Raw genomic sequence first — 20,122 nt, 5'->3', positions numbered from 1 at the left:
ATGATGTAACAATTTACAGTGCATTTATTCTGTGTTAGGCCTTACCAGCAATCTAGAGAGAATACAAAGTAACCATGAGGATGTGCATACTTTAGGAAGGCAAGGTTCTGTCTGTAGAGTCCTGGAACCCATCAATCCCCTGAGGATACCAAGGGACAATTTTACTTTAAAACTTGGGAAGGGACTAGGGGTGTAGTGTAGTGGCAGAGTGCATGCCTAGCACACACTAGGTCCTGGGTTCCATCCCCAGAAAACCTCCCTCTCCTAGCAAAAACAATAACAAACAACAACAACAAAAGCTGAAGAGTGAAGGGAAAACCCCTGAAGAGTGGTGGCTGCAAGCAAAGGAGAATATGAAGGGTAGAGCTGAGACAGAAACATGCTTGAGAAGATTGGTTTCTTTCCACTGAGTAGGAAAGTCCTCAGACAGAAGCAAATCTCCTGATTAGGCAAATGGAATGTTCCATGACTAAAATTGACTTTTGTTCTGCTCATCTGCCCGCTCCACTTCCAATTTTTTAAAAGCTTATTTTTATTTTTCCTAAATAAGTAGCAGAATCTGCTTTAGAAAATGTGGCCGACTCTGAGGCACATTCAGAGGGTGTGTGTCTGTGGTTTCAGGGCGGAGCAGATCCGCAGGGAGGCAGAAAGGGAGAGTCAGAGGAGGAAAGCCACTGATCAAACTCTCCCATGTTTACCTTGACCTCTACCTTCTCCAGTACAGACCCAGCCAGTGCTCCATAGCCTGGCAGGGAGAACCACCTCCAAGTCTTGGGAGGTCACTGTGGCCTGGAGCTGTTCCATGCTGCCAAGGGGAATGATCTAGTGCAAAACTCAGCCTCCACAAGGAGGGGCACGAGAGGTGCACTCAGAGAGAACCAACCACGTTTTATTTAAGTTCTTTTTTATTTTCCTCCACACTGGCAAAAGTTCCGAGGGAGCTTAAAGTTTTGTAAACATTTTAACTATCCCTCTTCCCCACCCCCCACTTTTGAATTTACAAAGCAAAGGAGAGTAGGAGTTCCAATTTTAACGGATCCCCATCTCCTCATGCTATTTGATCCAAAAACTATATACAAGTTTGTAGCAGTCTCTGTATAGTTATTGTACATGTTTAGGAGGGAGGGAGGCAAGAGAGGATAGGGAGAATGGTAATCCAAAATAATAAAAATAGAAACCAAATATAATCCTCCAAAACCAAACTGCTCTCAGAGCAACTCCAGCTTTCTCCAGGCGCAGATGACAGAAAGGAAAGGTGCTCCACCTGGCAGCCGCCCCACCACAGCACCTCTCACACAGGCACAGCCGGCACATGGCTCCCTCCAAGGTGCGACTGGCCATTCTGGGTGATGTTCTGTGGGGTGTGGTGGCAGCAGGAAGAGGGCTTGTTTATAAACAGCGCTGAGTACAGTTCTATTTGAAGTGACAGGGTGCGAGGAGGCCAGCACCAGAAGCCAGAGCAGGCTTCTCCACCCCATTCTCGCCCACCCCTCCATCCCACTGCTTCCTCCTGTGTAGTGGTTTCCATGGATGAAGGTCTTACAGATGGTCAGGTTTTGTATGTTCTCTTTGCAGAAAAGGCAAGCAACTTGCCATCCCAGAATCTTTAAACAAAACCTGTTCAGGGCCACAGCAAGACACACACGCAATGCTCTGAGGAACCAGATGAAATTCCGGGCTTTTATCGGAAGCAAAAGTTTATCCCTACCCAAAATGAAATTATACAAATTCATACATATGGTATAGATCCTAGCTGCCTCTTAAACGAGACAAATTTTCAGCAGAAGGGCCCAAAACAAACTGGTCCTAGTCCTCTGAAGTAAAAATATTTATGGGGGGAAAAAAAATCAGTTTTTTTTTTTGTTGTTGTTTGTTTTTTTTTTTTTTAAGAAAGAAAAATTAAGAATAAGTCCCTCTCCCAGGCCACAGGGTTTCCTTTGTCCAATCAGGGTGGAGTATGCCAGGGGAGAAGTCAGCTTGCTCAGAAGTCACTATCTAATGAAGAAAAACATGAATCCTTTCTCCGAAAGGATGTTCAGAAAGAACAGGCAAGGGGTGTGCAACATCAAACCAATCAACCCAAACTCCACCCACTCGGGGCCTCTGTGATGCAATCCGAAGTTAGCAGTGGCAATGCAACCTCCAGACTGGGAGAGCTCTGGCTGTCTCTGCAGACACTTGAGTCACAGTTCATGGGGTGTTTTGTTGCTGGCCAATGTCTGTTAACCATTAACTCTCTTCATGATTGCACCAGTCAGACCTTTTGCCCTTATGGGGAGAAAGAAGAAAAAACAAAACAGAAGGGAAAAAGTGACAAGAGAAGTAAGCTGCCCTTGGCAGATCCCAACATACTATACTCTCTGGGAGGCAGTAGATGAAATCACGGCACAGTGAAAATGTGCTGCCAAGATCAGCCTTGCTGGGGAGCAATCCCACCTGTCAACCCCGACACAGGGTCTGGTCCACTTTTATACAGTCTGAGATGCTCACCAACAAAAACGGTTTAAGGAATCTTGGACACAAGGGGCTAGAAGAAAAAGCCTGAGATGATCGGTTCTGTGATTTGTTGCAGAGTGATATAGAGTAAATGATGAGTATGTGTTGTGTCCAAAAGTGGAGAATCCATGGTCGGCAGAGAGGAGAGGGAAGTGAGTGCCTGGCAGGTGCTCAGTAGTCATCCAGAGTCTCAATTTCACCCATGTTGAGTCGTTCTGATGATGCATTGACTGAAAATCCTGAGGAAAAAATATTGGCTATGAGTGACCACACCTAGACAACCAAGTGGCTCAAACTCTACGCAATGGGCTGGAATATAGGTTTGTTTCTGAACATACTACCTACATGGGTAGTAAAGGGAAACATAAGTAGACTTACAAAGGAAAGGATTTCAGTTAACCACATCTGATAAACCTAAACGAAATCTGACTTAGGAAAAAAGCAGCATTTATATGCACGCAGGCTATAAGCAGTGCTCATCAACACCACTGACTTGAAAATCTAATGCCAGAAGTTGCATGTAATTTTTACAAAATCTACAGCCAAAGGTTGATAAAGATGATCATGAACAGGGCTTCTTTGGAGTCAGCAAGTCCTAGCAAGCTTTCCAGTCCTCTGCCCTGCATAAATCCCATAAATGTCTCATTTGCTGTTTGAAAACCAAAAGCAAACAGGCAACGCCCTCCATTCCAAAAGAAAAACCTGCCCCAGAATCAAAGTAACAGCTCATTTCATAAACTGTTTGGTCTATGTTCTGTTTGGCAGGTGTGTGCTGGTATTAGGTAGGTTTTTCACATCCTCTTTTTTTGTTCTTCAATGTTCACACATTTGAAATGTTCCAATAACAAACAAAAATACCTTACATAATAAAACAGCTTAGTTAACTGACTAAATTATCATTTGAAAATATAAGCTTGCCTGCCTACTAACCAAGAAAGCTATGGTCCCAAGCTGCTGACAAGGCTTGACACAGGGAGAGGCTAGAACTCCAAACCTACCCTGAAAGTCCCCATCTACTGTGGACCTGTGTGTGACCTGCAAGATCTTCTTTCCCTTGAAAGTAGTCAAAGGTCAGTGTTCACATTTTTACAAGAACGTAAAGACCAAACAATGTTCAACATGAGCTGTTATTCTAAGATTTTGAGGCAGGCTCTTCTTCAATTTCACATTTATCTCAAGAATACATGAAATGTGATAGAAGACAATAATACGTTACATCAATACAGGAGAAATGTAATTATAAAAAATAAACCAAATTTATTTTAATTACACAGACAGGAAGGGAAAAGTCTATTGCAAAATATAAAAAGCTGATTATCTGATGCTATGTGTTGATTACTAAGCTAGGATTAGCAGACATGATCTTGTTTAATTGTCAAAAAACAAAACAATAAAAAATACAACGGGTAAGGTGTGCTCACCCTCCACATGACAGAATGAAAAGCTCCGGGGACACCAGAGGCAAGGCAACACAAATGAGGCTTACCTCAACAGACCTGGCTCTACACACTACATCCTTGTTAGGTTCAGCTCAGACTCACTCATATGATTTCTTTAAGGCTTGTGAGGCTATTCTCATAGGAAAGCCCGATGTTTGTATTAAAATCCAAGTGCAGGCTGCTGAGAACTCTAAGAACTAGTGTGTGGCTGGAGTACAACAGAGGACACAGAGGATTAAAACAAGGTGGGGCTCCCTCTGCTGGCTGCTCCTTCAATGGGTACTTACAGATCAAATTAGAACCCTTTTCCCCATTTTGTGTGTGAGAAAGTTGTGAAGAGTAGTTACTATGTTTTCTCAAAAAGTAAATCTATAAGGAATATATAAATTAAAAAGTAACAAATGGAAATGAGAGGCATGGGGCAGCGATTAGCAATTATCAGAGGAATTTCCAAAAGGAGCTTAGCTGAACAGTGAATTTTATGGAATCGTCTACGTGAAAGGTCATCCAAGTGAGTTTTCTCAAAACTGTTCAACTTGGGCTTGCCTTGCATGTGTGGGGCACTGGGTTTGATCCTCAGAACCACAAAAATAAAATAAAGGTATTGTGTCTATCTGCAAGTAAAAAAGAATTAAACAAAAAACTGTTCAAATCTTATTTATCATTTGTCTGCTTTTCTTTCCCTTTGAGATTTACAAAGTTCTTAAACTTCACTCTAGGGGACCTATCCATCTCCCACTCACTTGTAGGTGAATCTTTAACTCTTCCTTTCCCAAGTCTGCAGCAGAGGATGGAATACAATGGAATACTTAATCCAAAGAGCCAGACCTCACTTGCAGAGGGACCTTTTGATCTCTGACAGCTTCTCTCAAGTCCCAAAACTAAATTGCAAGGTCCTTAGAACCCACAGTTAGAAACCTGTCCAAACTAAATCAAATATTGCAACATCTTTACCATTAACTTTCAAGAAAGATAGGCAGAAGAAAACAGTTTCACCAGATCTCAATGTTCTCAAACTCAGCTTTGAGTCACTAATCCCAAAAGGCAATCCTCAAGTCAGGAGTCTGTCACTGGCATGTTGTTTCCCTCAAGGCAGGCATCCTCTAGAGGCAAGTGAGGATCTTCCCCAGGGCAGAGGAAGATCACACCTACCTCTTTGCCAGATACAGGCATTTCCCACTAAGCCCCTAATACTTCACCCTTCTCATGTGCCTGCTCCGTTCCCAGTGCTCAACACATTTCAACAACTGGCAACACCACCCATCTTGCTCCCAAAGCCAGAGTACTTACCCACTCTCTCTGTCCAACTGATTCAATGTTCTTAATTTCTGAAATCCAACTAACTCTTCCCATCTCCACTACCAAGACCCTACTCCAGGTCACCATTATCTTTAACAATCTATGCTGCAGCCTGTTAACTAGTTGGTCTTTGGACCGGGCCAACATTGCAGGCTGCCATCTCTGCCAACAGACTTGCTCCATCACAGACAACATGGCTTTCTAACAGCCTATTTTACACTGACAAATAAATAATGAAAAGAAAATAATTTTAGTTTCATAGTTGTTTGGCTAATTTACAAAACATAGGCAACTTAGAATGACTGCTTTTCCTGAAACATCATTCTCATCTTTCCTGCTGGTCTTCCAAAGTCCCAATTCAGAAGTCATCTTTTTCAGGAAGTTGCCTCAAATGAGGACAGCCACACCAGTCCTTAATGTTGGACAAGAATAGGTGCATGTAACAAAGAAAATTAGAAAGCAAACAGGCCTGCACTGCAACCACAGCACCACCACTGAGAGCTGTGACACTGGGAAATGTCCTAAATTTTCTGGGCCTTGGTCTGCCTAGTAAAACTGAGATATCATCTTACAATGAAGAGTCATTCTGAGAGTTTTAAGATACAGGTAAGAAATATTTGTTCTTTGAACACCTGATCAGACTTATGGTCTGCTTCTAACAAAATAAACATAAATCAGAATTAAAGTTTCTAATTATTTTTGCTGTTTTCCATTATTATTTTCCAACTAACCTGAAAGGCCCTCCAGTAAAATCCTTATACCAAACATGCTTTGAAGTTAAAAGTACCATTTAATTTTCTTACTCCAACACAGCACATGTGTCACAGCTCCTTATACTAAATACTGGCTACCTATTTTGAATTAGTTAAAAAATTAATCTTGCTGGGCACAGTGGCACACGCCTATAATCCCAGTGACTTTGGAGGCTCCAGCAGGAGATCACAAGTTCAAGGCCAGCCTCAGCAACCTAGACAGACTATCTCTAAATAATATAAAATAAGAGCTGGGGTTATAGCTCAGTGGTTCAGCACTCCTGAGTGTAATCCCCAGTACCCCCACCAAATATATATATATATAAATAAATAAAAATCTTTACCAAAAAACAACACAAAGACTCCCACTTGATCACTGTTATCGTCTAGACTCCTCACAGCTCAGCTAGGACTCTGGGTCTGTGCTCACCTAATAAACTGGGATCTGCTCGGACCATCTTCTGTTTTTTCTTCTTCTTGCCACTTTGCACAGCCTCAAAATTGGATTGTTGATTGTTGCTTTGATTGGTCTGAAATACTGAATGGAGTGTACTGTGGTTCATCCCCCACACAGAGTCCTGTGAAATGAGACAGCATAACTGAGATTACACAGTAGATGTAGAAGTGGCTGCCCTAACAGAAAGCTGGTATGCCTTTACCTTATCATGTGTGAGTTTTAAAACAAAAGGCATATCAAGGTTCTGGCACTACTGAGACTAAGAGCAGGCCACTGAGCCAACAGTTCCCTCATTTGCATTCTGATACTCCACAAAGTGTTTCCTGCAAACACCAGGTTTTCCCCCTGCTGTGCTAGCATGGCTGTCACAAGTTCTCTAGCATACATGGTCTGTACCATCCATAGGAAATCAAATACACAACAGGAATGCACTGTGGCAACGTATACCCTTCACCTACCCAAAGCAGATTTTCCCAGATCAGAGGACAGGCCAAAAACCAAATGGCAGCACATTACCAAAAAAAGGTTAAAAGTCTTGTACATCAATCCTATCAGCAATCCCTGGAGGGATCTGGCTCCATATACTTCTTATCAACTGGTTAGACTATGATAATCTATTAGCCCTTTGCACTTGTTGGGCTTCCACATTCTGGTCTAAACCCTGGTAGTCACTTTACAGACCCAGGTATCTTCTGCACTGCAACCTGATGCCTTCTCTCCAGAAGCTATAAAATACCTTTTCTAGGGTTGATCCAGGACTGACAACTTACACTTCTTCATTCACCCACTATCTACCTATGCAGCTTGAACTCTAAATGCCTTGCCTATCACTGTATCTTCCACACTTCCAGATGTGACCTATAACAAATATCTATCATCTTTAGTAAAACAACTATGGGATTTAAAGATATTAATATTTTTAAGCCTCTCTGTGAGCCTTACAAACTTGTCTTTCAGAAAATGTACAATTGATCCTCAAAGATTTCATATTTATGAATCCACTCGCTTGCTAAAATTTGTTTGTAATTTTAAAATCAATACTTGAAGTATTATGGTTACTCAGGACAAGCACATGTGCAGAGCACATTTGGGTCCCTCAATGCAAGCATTCCCAGTTGAAGTGAGACAGGGAAACATCTGCTTTCCTCATTTCCTATAAGTAGGTATCTTTATTTAATACTATGTTATTCACATTTTTTGCACTTTTTGTTAGCAATTTCATTGTTTAAAATGTCCCAAGTATAATGCTTAAGTGGTATTTAGTGTTCCTGGCTATGCTACACCTTCTTGGGAAAACATGTGCTAGATAACCTTTGCTACAGGAATGACTTACAGTGTTACTGGCAGAGTTCAATGTTAACAAGTCAACATATATTAAATAAGGCATCTTTAAAGAGAAACACATATTAAACCAGAGTATATATTGATTAGCTGATGAAAATAATATGACCAGAGGCTCATAGGAACTTAACCCTGTATATTCTTCAAGAGCAATGATTCAGTATTCATGGGAACTTTATGCAACAAAACTACTGTGAGGAAGGATTCTTCGTGCCATTTACAACCCCATCAACAACATAGGTCATACCTGGCATGTCACAGTGTTGCCAATTCTGGGCACAGGGCTCATATAAAGTAAAAAAAACAAAAAAACAAAAAAACACAAATTTATGGGTCTGTGACATGTTGAAATTTGCAGGTTAAGACACATATAAGAATCAAGAAAAAAAAAATGGGGCTGGGATGCCTAGTATAGAATAATGGCTGTATTTGCAAGCAGGGAAATTTGCAAAGGTTTCTAGACATGTAATTTGAAAACACGAAATCTACATACTTTAAAATTACTAGATGTACAAAAACGGAATCTTTGTCTTTATTTTCATTTCTCTGTTTACTCAACATTCAAAGGCTTCAATACTTGATACACTAGATGTTATACCTGTGGTGGTGGCTGCTGTTGCTGCTGCTGTTGCTGCTGTTGCTGCTGCTGCTGCTGCTGCTGCTGCTGCTGCTGCTGTTGTTGCTGCTGACGCTGCTGGTTGACTTTTTGTTTGGCACGGCGCTCAAGGAACTGCTTGGCAAACTCCTTGGCCTCAGAAGTATCTCCTAAGTAGGCCCTAATATAATCATGGACCTCATAGGGAGATTCTACTTCTTTCAGGAAAGAAACAAATGTGGGAACTGCAATATGGGAAGGGAGAAGAGAATAACAATGAAATAATTATATATCACATAGGAAAAAACAGTTTCAGATTTTAATATATCGCCACATCTAAAACAGATGTTAAAGACAGAAACTTTAAAGGTGTGCAGCTATTGGGTTAAATATTCTTTAACCTTTAAATTTGTTTTTTGAAATGAAAAACACACTATCATCACTATTACAAAAATTATATGAAATAGCACAGCCTCAAAGACATGTTGTATGTACTCATTTTCACTAAGTGCTATGGTTGCGACAGTTACTTGTCCAGTACTCAAGTATTTGGGGATTTTTTCAATCAATATTATTAAAAGCTAAGATGTGTGCCAGGCACTACAACAAATACTAAAGATAACCTATATTCTCCTGGAAATTAGATATGTTTAGAGAGAAAAAAAATAGAAACTGCAAATAGTATGGTACTAGAGAAAAAGCACAAGTACCAGTGTTAAACAGGTATGAGTTTAAAACCTGACTCTGAAATCTGCTGGCTGTGTGACCTTGATGAGTTACTTAACCATTCTGAGCCTCTGTTTCCTAATTTATAAAATGGGGATAATACCACCTACCTTGTAGAGGTATCTTTAAAAATTACAACAAAAATTGAAAGACTGAGAAAATATTTTATTTGTAGATAGTGCCTAGCACATGGTAGGTGCTTAATGGATGGTAGCCATTATTATTTAAGACTGTTTTCTCTGTGGACTTCCAGACAATCAGATATTGCTATAATGTTGCAGAGGAACCCTTCAATTTCTTCACTGCTATCTTGGCTTCAGATCAGCTATCAGAGTGGACTAGTTAGTTTAACTTGTTCTATCATTATGGGAATCCCTCCTTCCACACACTCATCCATCTACTTTCAACATTTAGGGTGAGAGGAGGACTTAAACCCATCTAAGACAGAGTTCTCTAAACAGCTGACTATCAACAAATTTTTCTTCAATGGTGCTGAAAACTTTTCACTTCTGTACATAGTTGTACACCACACAAAATAAGTCTCCTTGCTCTATCACCATCCCCACCCCCCCTCCCCAAAGGTTGGAAGGGAATGATGTCACATCACCTCACTCCTGTTGCCCAGGCTGACCTTGGTCACCACGTGAGTTACCTTCTCTTGGATTGATACAGCTGGCAAATTTCCTCTTGAAATGATTATGACCTCTGTCTTGTACATCAATAAGAGTGCCCTGGATGGCAGCTATTTTTTGATAATCACCCATAACCTATCTGAGCTTAGTATTTCGGGACTCTTTGGATAAGCAATAAATGATAACTATCAAAGAGTTAATATTTTATGGTAGGTAAAAACTGACTTCCTCAGATTTCATCTCCTAAATTCTGGCCCACTGTTCCAATCTGCCAACCTGTTTGTGGGTCCTGCTCTGTCATTCCACATGCTGGGATTCCCTCCCCAATTCTTACCATCCAAGTTATTTGCCGTATTAAGGGCATGAAGCATCTGTTCACACCACTGGGTAAATCCATCTTGGGCTTTATTTACTCCCTGAAAGAGCTTCAGCAACTTTTCTTCTTCTTCTACTTTCTTATTCTGCCGGTTAGACACACCTACAGATTTACTAAAGCAAAACAATAGGGCGATATTATATTCCCAGAAACCGTTACTTTATGATTATACTACAATTATCATAAATAATGTCTTGGCAATATGGGATGGCTGTCCAGTAATCCAATTCTTGGCTTCAAAAACTATTTGGATTGGATACCCTCTTAAAATACAGCCTCAGCTAATGTATCCTAGTTTTTAAATATAAGGCTTCTATTTAGAAAAAATGATAAAATTCTTCCTGTGTGTCCTTAAGTAAGTTATTTAATTTTACTAAGCCTCAGTTTCCTCATCTGTAAAATGGTGCTATAGCACAGTGCCTGGCAAAGATGCTCAGTAAACTAACATATACTTATTGTCCTTTCAATAACACAGTAGGCCCTCAGTCAAAAGCAATCTGACAACACTACCATTATTAAGTAGTTACTATGTGCCAGGCACTTTACTAACTACTTTGCATGTATTCATTAGATCTTTACAACTATACACATAAAGTTGTTTTTATTATCTTCATTTTACTGATGAGGGAACTGAGGCCCAAAGAGGTTCCCTCTTGCCCAAGGTCACACAGCTAATAAGTGGTAGTGCTGGGATTTGAGTTCATGTAAACACTAAACAATACTGTCTACTGAGGAAAGAAAAATGAAAAGGAAATGTAACTCATTTCCCTTAAAAATAAACAGGTTTAAGGTCACTGCAGAGGTATCTGTAATACTCATTTACAGTCTCAATAACTTAAATATATAAATTTAGAAAAAATGCTAAGATGTCAAAACTGCTAAGAATACCTTGGATAAATGTTCAAAAATGAAAAAATATCATACTATTCCTAATATTTATGAAGTGGTTACCTCTGACAGACAATGGATTAAGTGCTTAGCAGTAGAATGAGCTTCAAAAAATAAATGTGCTTTTATGAAGAAGAAAGCAATCAGCATAATTATGGCTCATTATAATTACAACTCATATTATGAATATATATGATATAGTATATGAATTATAATTCATGTGCTTTGAAATAAAAACTTTTAAACTAACTACTTTTCCCTGTCTCCCAAATACCCCATATTTCCACTGCCTTCACCTCCCAAGGTGCATAGATGTCATCATTTTGAGCCCTACCTGAGACTGGCGTTGTTTTTATTTTTATTTGTTGAATTCCTAGGTCCCACCTCTTTCACTGCATCATCCCAGAATCCCATGTTGGAGTTTTTAGTGTCAGCATTACTCCAGATACTACTGACTAGGTCAGATGCCCACTGGTTAGGAGGACCAGTATTTATAGAGCCCCAAACAGAATTCCCAATGCTGGTGTGCAGGTTGGAATGCTATTAAAGAAAGAAAGAAAAAGAATTATGATTAATAATATTTAAAAGATAGTCCATGAGAGTCAGAAAAGATAAACTATCACCAGTCCCTGTAAGAACAGCTTAGGAAAATGAACCCACTGTGTTATTCCGGGCTCTGTTTGGTTGCTGGTGCTGCTGTTGCTGTTGTTGCTGCTGCTGCTGCTTCTGCATCTGCCTGGCCTCTTCCTGCTGGATCTCCAGAAGAGACTTCGTGGTGCCTGCGGGTTTGCTGACATTCCCCCAACCCGAGAGTTTCTGCTGCTGCTGCTGTTGCTGCTGCTGGAGAGCTTTCATCAATTCCCTCTGCTGGCGCCTTTGCTATTGCATAAGAACAGAAGCTGGCTCAGGATTCTTGTTCTCAGCTAAGTTACAAACACCCAGCACATGAAACAAAATGGTAATATACAGTGGCTAAAGAACACCAACTTGTTAATTCTTTTGCTGCAAATGAAGGCATAAACTGCTAGAGGTACTAAGAGGAGAAGAAAAGGATCAAAAGCAAATTACTTCTTAAAAATTAGGTAGGCATTTTGATTAAGCATAGAAATGAAATACATGTGTTTACTTCCCAAAGCCACACCAAAATGACAGCATGTATTTGTGCCCTTATGAATATATATAAATCTTTATATATATATATATCTTTATACATACATGTATTTGCTTTTGCATAAGCTACTAAGGATAGAGACAGAACAGAACAAATTTTAAAAGCTAGAAAGTAGACAGCAATAATCAGTGCAACAGACCCAATAAACTGAAACCTAAGTAAAAAGAAGCTCAGAAATGGGCAGATTCATGTATCAAGCTCAGGAACAGGAGGTGCTCAGCATTTTAACCAGAAGACTGGCTGAAGTCCGTAAACATAAGCAGAAGGACCCCAAACTGCCTCCCCAGCCTTATACAATTAATTGGGCAACTGTCTCTCTCACACCCCAGCAGAAAACTAAAAATTTTCAGTTTTCTGTTTGGAAAAGCCAAACCAGATTGGCAGATAATTCTATATAGAAGCTGACCCATACAAGAGAATATATCTACAAATACCAATAGTAGAGGCACTCCCCAACTCCCCCAGCAGAACAGCCCAGATAGAAACCATTATAGGGAAGCCTACCATAGTGTTGTATATACCAGAAATTCCAATCAATTTTTTAGTGTTTAATTTGTAAATACGAATAATAAAGCCCAGGATTACTAGACATTTACATAAGCATCTAAGGCAAAAAAAAAAGAGACCAAAACAAACATACAAAATTTAATGGAAACAAACAAGGGAAAAGAGAAGCTGGCTTTTAAAAAACTACCAGTCATATGCTTGTAAGGCAAATGCCAAAGACCAAACATATAATATACAAAATTCGATGGAAGCAAATAAGACAAGCAAAATAGAAACTGGCTTTTAAAAAGATATCAGTAACATCCTAGAAAGATAAGATGGTACATTCCATAAAACAAAAAGAACCTATAAAAACAAATACTTAAAGAAAAAAAAATGGTACTAAAGAGAAATTTAAAATAGATATCATACATCAAAAGTTCAATAGAAGGAAAGACAAAATTGAGAAAATACAAAGAAAGAGACTGAACATAGGAGAAATTCAAAATCAGTCTGGGGGTGAGGATGAGGGGGGCAGATGGACAGTTGCATAGCACTGAGAGTGTCCAGATCGGAACAGGTGAGGGGGTCCCAAAGAGGATACCTCCATGGGAAAATAATGAAAAAGCCTCATCCTAATGTTTCTCCATGTGATAAATATGAACTGAGTGGCATTTTATGACTTTTGTAGGGTGTAGGAAGAATTAAAGTTCAAAGAAAATTAATGAAATGAAAATACAGATGAAGTAGTTATTAATTTCAGGGAGGCAAAAAAATGAACAGAGAGGAGGAAAAAAGGAAAGAGTAGGGGGAGATGGGCTGGGGGACAGAGGTAGGGGAAGAAAGTATTTGTTCTATGAGTCTTACTCATTCCAACTATTATTTTTTTCATTTAGCAGAAACCAAAGTTACCTGCACAAGTTTTAGCCTTTTAGAGAAAGATGATTCCAGAAAAAAGAGTTCAATCCTCTTTTCTTTTTAAATGAAGGTGGAAGATAATTTTCAAGGTAAAGAAATATTTTAACTCACTGGATAATATCAAGCATACTACACGGTTAACACATATAAACAACTTCTCTCTCTCTCCCCATGACCCTCTATTTCAGTGAATCACACAACCCAAATTAAAAAAATGATAACTTGTACTCTCCAACAAGCTGACTGCTCTGCCTTAAATCACACCCACATAGAGCATGTTCTTCAGTACTTTGCTACTTCATGTCACCCTCCCAGACCACACTACCTAAAAGCAGATGATCTATCACACCACCCCCAATGCTACCCATGACTCCCTCACTCACCCATTCTCTTTCCAGAGTTATTTTTGTCTCTGGCACCTTTGACCCTCCAGCAGACAATTTTGTCTCTTTTGGACTCAGTGACATGCTAGACTACGAGAGAGTGAATACCCAAGAAGTACGTGTTGAATGAATCACTGAATGAGGCACCTGACAGCGAGGCCTCCTGAATTGCTCATGTTGCCCTCTCTGTCAAGAACTGTTACTCTCCCTATTTTCTACTCTTTGGTATCCTTCATATCCTAATGAACTTCAGGATACAGAATTAAAAGCAAAAATACATTATTTTCAACGTAAGTTTTTCTATGCTAGTTGGAGAGCTCAACCTTTAGAGAAAATTTTTTGCATTCTAAACATCAAATTTACAAAAGGATATTTACAAAAACTCACCCATGATTCTGAACAACCCATACTTTTATTTGAGCTATAGAAAAATACTTACGAAAACTATACTATCTGATCATAGTGTTTTTAGATCCTTAATATCTGCCAAGGTGACATTATAGGCTTAAGTGTTAATAATGAATATACAATTTAGACATATAGCAATTCTGACAGTAACCATTGTCTTCAGAAACTACTAACCCATAATACACTCTAGATCCTATGGAATATCACTTAGCCAGACTACTCTTACATTAAAAAAAATCTACTTCTTCTCGGGCTGGGGTTGTGGCTCGGCGGTAGAGGGTTCGCCTAGCATGTGCGAGGCGCTGGGTTCGATCCTCAGCACCACGTAACAATAAATAAAATAAAGCATTGTGTCCAACTACAACTAAAAAAAAATCTTTAAAAAAATTTTACCTCTTCTCGAAGCTGCCGTTCTCGTTCTTCTTCAAGTTTTTGGATTTCAGCCAATGACAGTGTGGCCTGGGACTGACAAGCTGTTGTATTAGACTGCTGGCCCCACGTTGAAGAAGAGGGGAGCTAACAAATAAAGGAAGGCAGGAGAGTTTGTGAAGAAATGTGGACAGGAAAAATAAGAAGCAGCAATGCATTACGTACAGCTGGAATATCCAGGATTACCTCAACTCCACTCACAACATTAATTTCAAAATTCCTTATTCATTTCTTTCTCATACTATTCTTTCAGTTCGCTTCTTTTGCTTCAGTTTTATCATTTCCCCAAACTAAGTTTATTTTAACTAAAAACACACATATACACTTATAGTTGTTCTGTCATTTTGGGTGGCAATTTATTTTTTTTACATCTGGCACTGACATATACAGCAATATGTAGTCACAAAGAGAAAGGAGTTATCAAAGAATAACTAAATTGGCTTAAGAATTTTTAATCCAAGAAGGTAATGAAGAACATGGTGTGCTACCATCCAGTGAACAGGTTAGGAACAAGATTTCTGAAGGGGATCTGAGGAGACAGCTAATGAAAGATGCAGGTATAGGTCTCCCTTTTTTTAGAGCCCCATCTCCAACCCTATTCTGAATTTTATTTAGAGTCAGGGTCTGAGTTGCTTAGTGCTTTACTTTTGCTGAGGTTGGCTTTGAATTCTCGATCCTTCTGCCTCAGCCTCCTGAGCTGCTAGGATTATAGGCATGCACCACTGCACCCGGCTAGTTCTCATTCTTTTATGAATGAAAAAGTCACTGCTACCCAGGCTGTAGCTCTGGTCATGAATACTGAACTGTTTTTGATCAATAATTCTACTTTTCTCTATTCTTTAAAGTTACTGACTAGAAAGTAATTTAAGCACATGAGTCCTGAAATCCTGAGTTCTCAAATCCTGGTTATTCTAAGAGAATCCCTTGTTCCTCTTGGCCAGAAAATGATACACCTTAATTTGGGGCATCTTATGGGTCTTAAACATAACAACAAATAATTCTAATTAGACTTTAAAGGTATAATAGTTTAAATCATCTTCCATATTGCCAAAGAACAAATGAATGCCTTCAACATTACTAAACATAATCAACCCTTAATATTTTTTACCCAACAGGACAGGCAATAGGGCATTTCTCTCAATATGTACCTGTGTGGGGCAAGAGAGGGGAAGCTACCAGAGAGAGGCTATCAGAGAAAAGACAGGTGGGAACAATGTAGGCAAAATTGAGCAGAAATGTTTTCTCCATAGGAAATGACATACTTGGAAAGCACTACCCAAAATCATGTAAGGTGTCAGATCTGAAACCTGGCACTGCCACCTGAGGGGACCTATAAAAACAGAGATGCACTAGCTCTACCATGCCCAGATATCAAGCAAGAATATGCAAATGAAACCTGAAAATCTGTATACCTTTAAGATCTGATGCAGCCAATCTCCCAGTAACCACAGATATAGTCTTAAGATCCCAGTGTATATTCATTCTCTCTCTCCCAACTCCCATCTATATGCACACATACATATGCATACACTACATATACTCTCTATTTCACAGATCTGCTCTTCAGAGTAAAGAAGAACAAAAACTTTGTGCACTGCTGGTGGAAATGTAAAAAGGTGCAACCTCTCTGGAAAATAGCCAGCAGTTCCCTCAAGTATTAAACACACAATACTGATTCAACAATTGCATTCCTAGGTTTTATACCCAAGAGAAATGAAACAAACAGCCACACAAAAGCTTGTACATGAATATTTATAGCAGCATTATCCATGATAACCAAAAGATAGAAAGAGCTCAAATGTCCAAATAAATGAATAGATACATGCACAGAATGTGGCATTACCCATATGAGAAAATATGTGTCAGCCATAAAAAGGAATGAAGGTTTCTACATGCCACAATATGGGTGAACCTTTAAAATACTATGTGGAATGGAAGAAGCCAGACACAAAAATATCCAGAATAGGCAAATCTCTAGTGGCAGAAAGTAAATTAGAGGTAACTTAGGGTTGAGGCAGTCAGGACATCAAAAGACACAGGGTTTCTGTTGGGAGGAAGGGAAGTGATGAAAACATTTTGAACTCAATTGTTTAACAGTTGCACATATCTGTGAATAGATTAAAAACCACCGAATCATATACCCTAACTTAAATTGATGATATGTAAATAATCTCAATAAAGCTGATTCTTGAGTTCTTTATCTTCTTTCAGTGGAAGAGTAAGAGGCAAAAACCAGACACACAAGATCTGGAAATTACCCATGATTTTGTCCCTGACACCCCAAATTCTGATCAGTCACCATGTCATGTGATGCAGACCTTAAGGTCTTCCGTCATCCTGTTCATGGCTCCTGGAGCCAAAGACATCTGCTACCATCTCTCATGGGAACCCACAGCAAGGGACTCAGCCTCTCAGCATTTGTCCCCTTTGGTAAATACAGGCATCAGTATCTAAACTTTGTTAAGAAAACTTTGTGAATATTAAATTATATAACATATGGAAAGTTGCCACTACTGTGCCTGACACAAAACGAGCACTTAATAATCAGTGACGAGGCCCCTCCTTTCCAAACTCACACCCACCACTGGGCCTTGATCTACCTTTCCTCCCTTATGTCTAACTCCCATTAAGCTTTCCTACAAATGGTGTTGTTTCCAGTGTTCTCCACACCTTTAAATACTAAATCTTTAACAGGGTGGGAAGAGCCCACGGCATGAGGGACCTTGCCCATATTTAACTCACACTTCATACATACACTAGTGATAGTAATCTGCTTTTTAAATTTTCCCAAATGTTCCATAGTGTTTCTAAACTCCATGCCTCTGCTCACCCTCTGACCTCTCTCATAACCTACCCGCCACATACTGCCTGTCTAACTTGGAAAAATTTTCCATCCCTGAAAACTGTTGGGAAGCAATCATTTGCCGGAAGCCTTTCCAAACATCCCAGATGGGCAGTGCTGAGAGCCATAGCCAGTAGGAATGACACATGGCATTTTTGGTTGAAAGGTGACTCCAGCAAGCCATTGAGATGATAATGATTATGTTAAGATGTGAATTCAATTGGATATTAGACCCCTGCTGTCCGCCTGGGCCTGCTACTTTGGAGCTCTAGCGGGGATTCCCAGAGAGTTCCCATCGGTTGGGGAAGTGCGGTAGGAGGGATTTCCAGAGGAGGGATTTCTGGTTGGTGTGGTGTGTCCCGGGAGAAGGCCGCGTGCGTGGAGTTCGCGGGAGTTTTGGAAATAAAGTTTGTTCCTGCTTGAGTGGCTCGTGATTTTGTGCCCAGCCAGACTGCAACAGGGCAGTGCTTCTCACATTTTAGCAAGCATCAGAATCATTTTGAGAGTTTGTACAAACACAAGCTCATTGGACTCCACCCCTACCCTAGAGGAGTGCACTCAGTAGGTCTGAGGTATAATGATCAGAGAGACTGCATGTCCAATGAGTTAGCAGGTGACCATACAATGAGAACTACCGTCATAATGCCACCTCTCCCACTATATTCATCACACAATATTCTAAATTCCTCTTTATGAAAGCTTTTATCCTGTGGGCTCTTTGAAGACAGGGAAACTAACTTTATTGCTAACTGCAGACCCAGCATGAAGTTATTTAGAACCTCCAAAAAAAAATCTGTTCCTCCTTTCCCAGTTATTCCAGTTTCATTAATAGTTCCACTACTTGCCCAGTAGCTGAAGGCTTGCTCTCCAGTAGCCACCCAGCTTTTGCCTTTGTCCTTCAGAATCAGAGGGACAGACCTGCTGTTTGCGTGCCTCAGGCCAGTCCTCTATCGCTGGCCCCTACTATTCACAGCCTCACCACCACCACCACCCCTCTTTACTGGGCTCCCAGGCTTCACTTTCTTCTTAATTCAAATGATGCTCTGAGTTCTCCTAAAATAATCCTTTGTACACATGAGCTCTTAATCTGACTTTCAATAAATCCCCATAGCCAACTGTATTCAAGCCCTATGCTCTGGTTCCCATTTACATATCCAGATGCTGAGATGCTGACTACTCTTTAAGTCCATGAGAATTCTGAGGGTGACAGCCTTCCCCCTTTTATCTTTGGCTCAGTTTTGCTACATGGTAATGGAATGGGCATTTCAACAACCATAGAGCCCCACTAAATTTATGGATCAAACAGATCGTCCACACCTGCATAGCTGCTTACATCCTAGCCCCTTCTGTTCATTCCTCTCATTTATATTCTTATCACTCAAAGTAAACACACTGTATTTTATTTTATTGAGGATGAAAACATTCGATAGTAACAATCAATGGTAAAGAAAACCAGTACCTATGTAACTAAAACCAGTTAGCAAGTGGCCCCTCTCATTACTGTCTTGGGCTTTACCTTCATCTGTGCCAGCTGCTGCTGCTGCTGCTGCTGCTGTAGCCTGCGCAGGGCCTCTTGCTGCTGTTGCCTCTGGCGCATAAGCTCCTTTTGCCGCTGCAGCTCAAGCTCTTTTCTCTTCCGCTCTTCCTCTTCATGCCGGAGTCTGGCTGCCTCCTCTTCCATTCGCAGCCGGTTCTCCTCTAATCGACGCTGGGCTTCTTCTTCTTCTCGGGCCCATTTGGCAGCCTCCTCTTCCTTTCCAGAAGGAAAAATTAAAGAAAAGGGGGGAAAAAAAAGTATTAATTGTAGGGGAAAAGGTCTGAATCACTTTTGAAAGCTTCTATCGAATAGCTTATAAAAATGACAGCAGAAACCCTGTTTAACATGACCCAAGGCAGAAATGTTTTGTTTGTTTTGCTTTGCAGTACTAGGGACTGAACCAGGCATGCTCTACCACTGAGCTACACACCTAGCCCTTCTTATTTTTTGAGACAGGGTCTCACTAAGTTGCCCAGGATGGCCTTGAACCTATAATATTCGTGCCTCAGCCTCTGAAATTATAGGCACATGCCACCATCCTTGGCTCAGAAATGAGTTTTCTTTTAAAACAATTTACAGTACCCACAAAGGCCTGGCACACTCAAAAGGAGGCAACTTTAATGAATTATACAACTGTCACTTTGAAAGTATATTGATGAAAGCCCTGATCTCAAAGTGGCTCGTCACTAGCTGCAGAAAAGTCTCCTAAAAAGAGTGCTCCGTTTGAGGTTCAGGAGCTTTCCAGGGTGTTCAGTGCAAGAAGTACCAAGATCCAGGAAGGATCTTGATTACCATAAAACTTCAGCCAATTCTAGAACAAGAACAACTTTTTTTTTCTCTTTTTTCTTTTTATAGTTGGAGAGAGACAGCCTGCATTTTATTTATTTATTTATTTATTTGTTTGTTTGTTTGTTTGTTTGTTTATTTAAATGCAGTGCTAAGGATAG

The 20,122-nt window shown here is 40.0% G+C and overlaps 1 protein-coding gene across 9 annotated transcripts in view; it reads right to left on the bottom strand.

Annotated features, from left to right (window-relative positions):
• Positions 1-1,652: 1,652 nt before the first annotated feature.
• Positions 1,653-20,122, bottom strand: part of Gigyf2 (GRB10 interacting GYF protein 2) — a 131,411-nt gene continuing 112,941 nt past the window's right edge. For all 9 annotated transcript variants that reach the window (XM_015481564.2, XM_015481566.2, XM_015481567.2 and 6 more), the window contains 8 exons: positions 19,155-19,391; positions 14,761-14,883; positions 11,662-11,880; positions 11,336-11,541; positions 10,072-10,226; positions 8,383-8,624; positions 6,417-6,564; positions 1,653-2,735 (listed from right to left, as the gene is read on the bottom strand). In XM_015481564.2, the coding sequence (XP_015337050.1) occupies positions 2,668-2,735; positions 6,417-6,564; positions 8,383-8,624; positions 10,072-10,226; positions 11,336-11,541; positions 11,662-11,880; positions 14,761-14,883; positions 19,155-19,391 (1,398 nt within the window). In that variant the 3' untranslated portion in view covers positions 1,653-2,667. The remainder of the gene's footprint in view (positions 2,736-6,416; positions 6,565-8,382; positions 8,625-10,071; positions 10,227-11,335; positions 11,542-11,661; positions 11,881-14,760; positions 14,884-19,154; positions 19,392-20,122) is intronic.

This window comes from Marmota marmota, unplaced genomic scaffold, assembly GCF_001458135.2.
Source record: "Marmota marmota marmota unplaced genomic scaffold, marMar, whole genome shotgun sequence".
NCBI classification, from domain to species: domain Eukaryota; kingdom Metazoa; phylum Chordata; class Mammalia; order Rodentia; family Sciuridae; genus Marmota; species Marmota marmota.
This window is presented reverse-complemented; position numbering and strand designations above follow the sequence as displayed.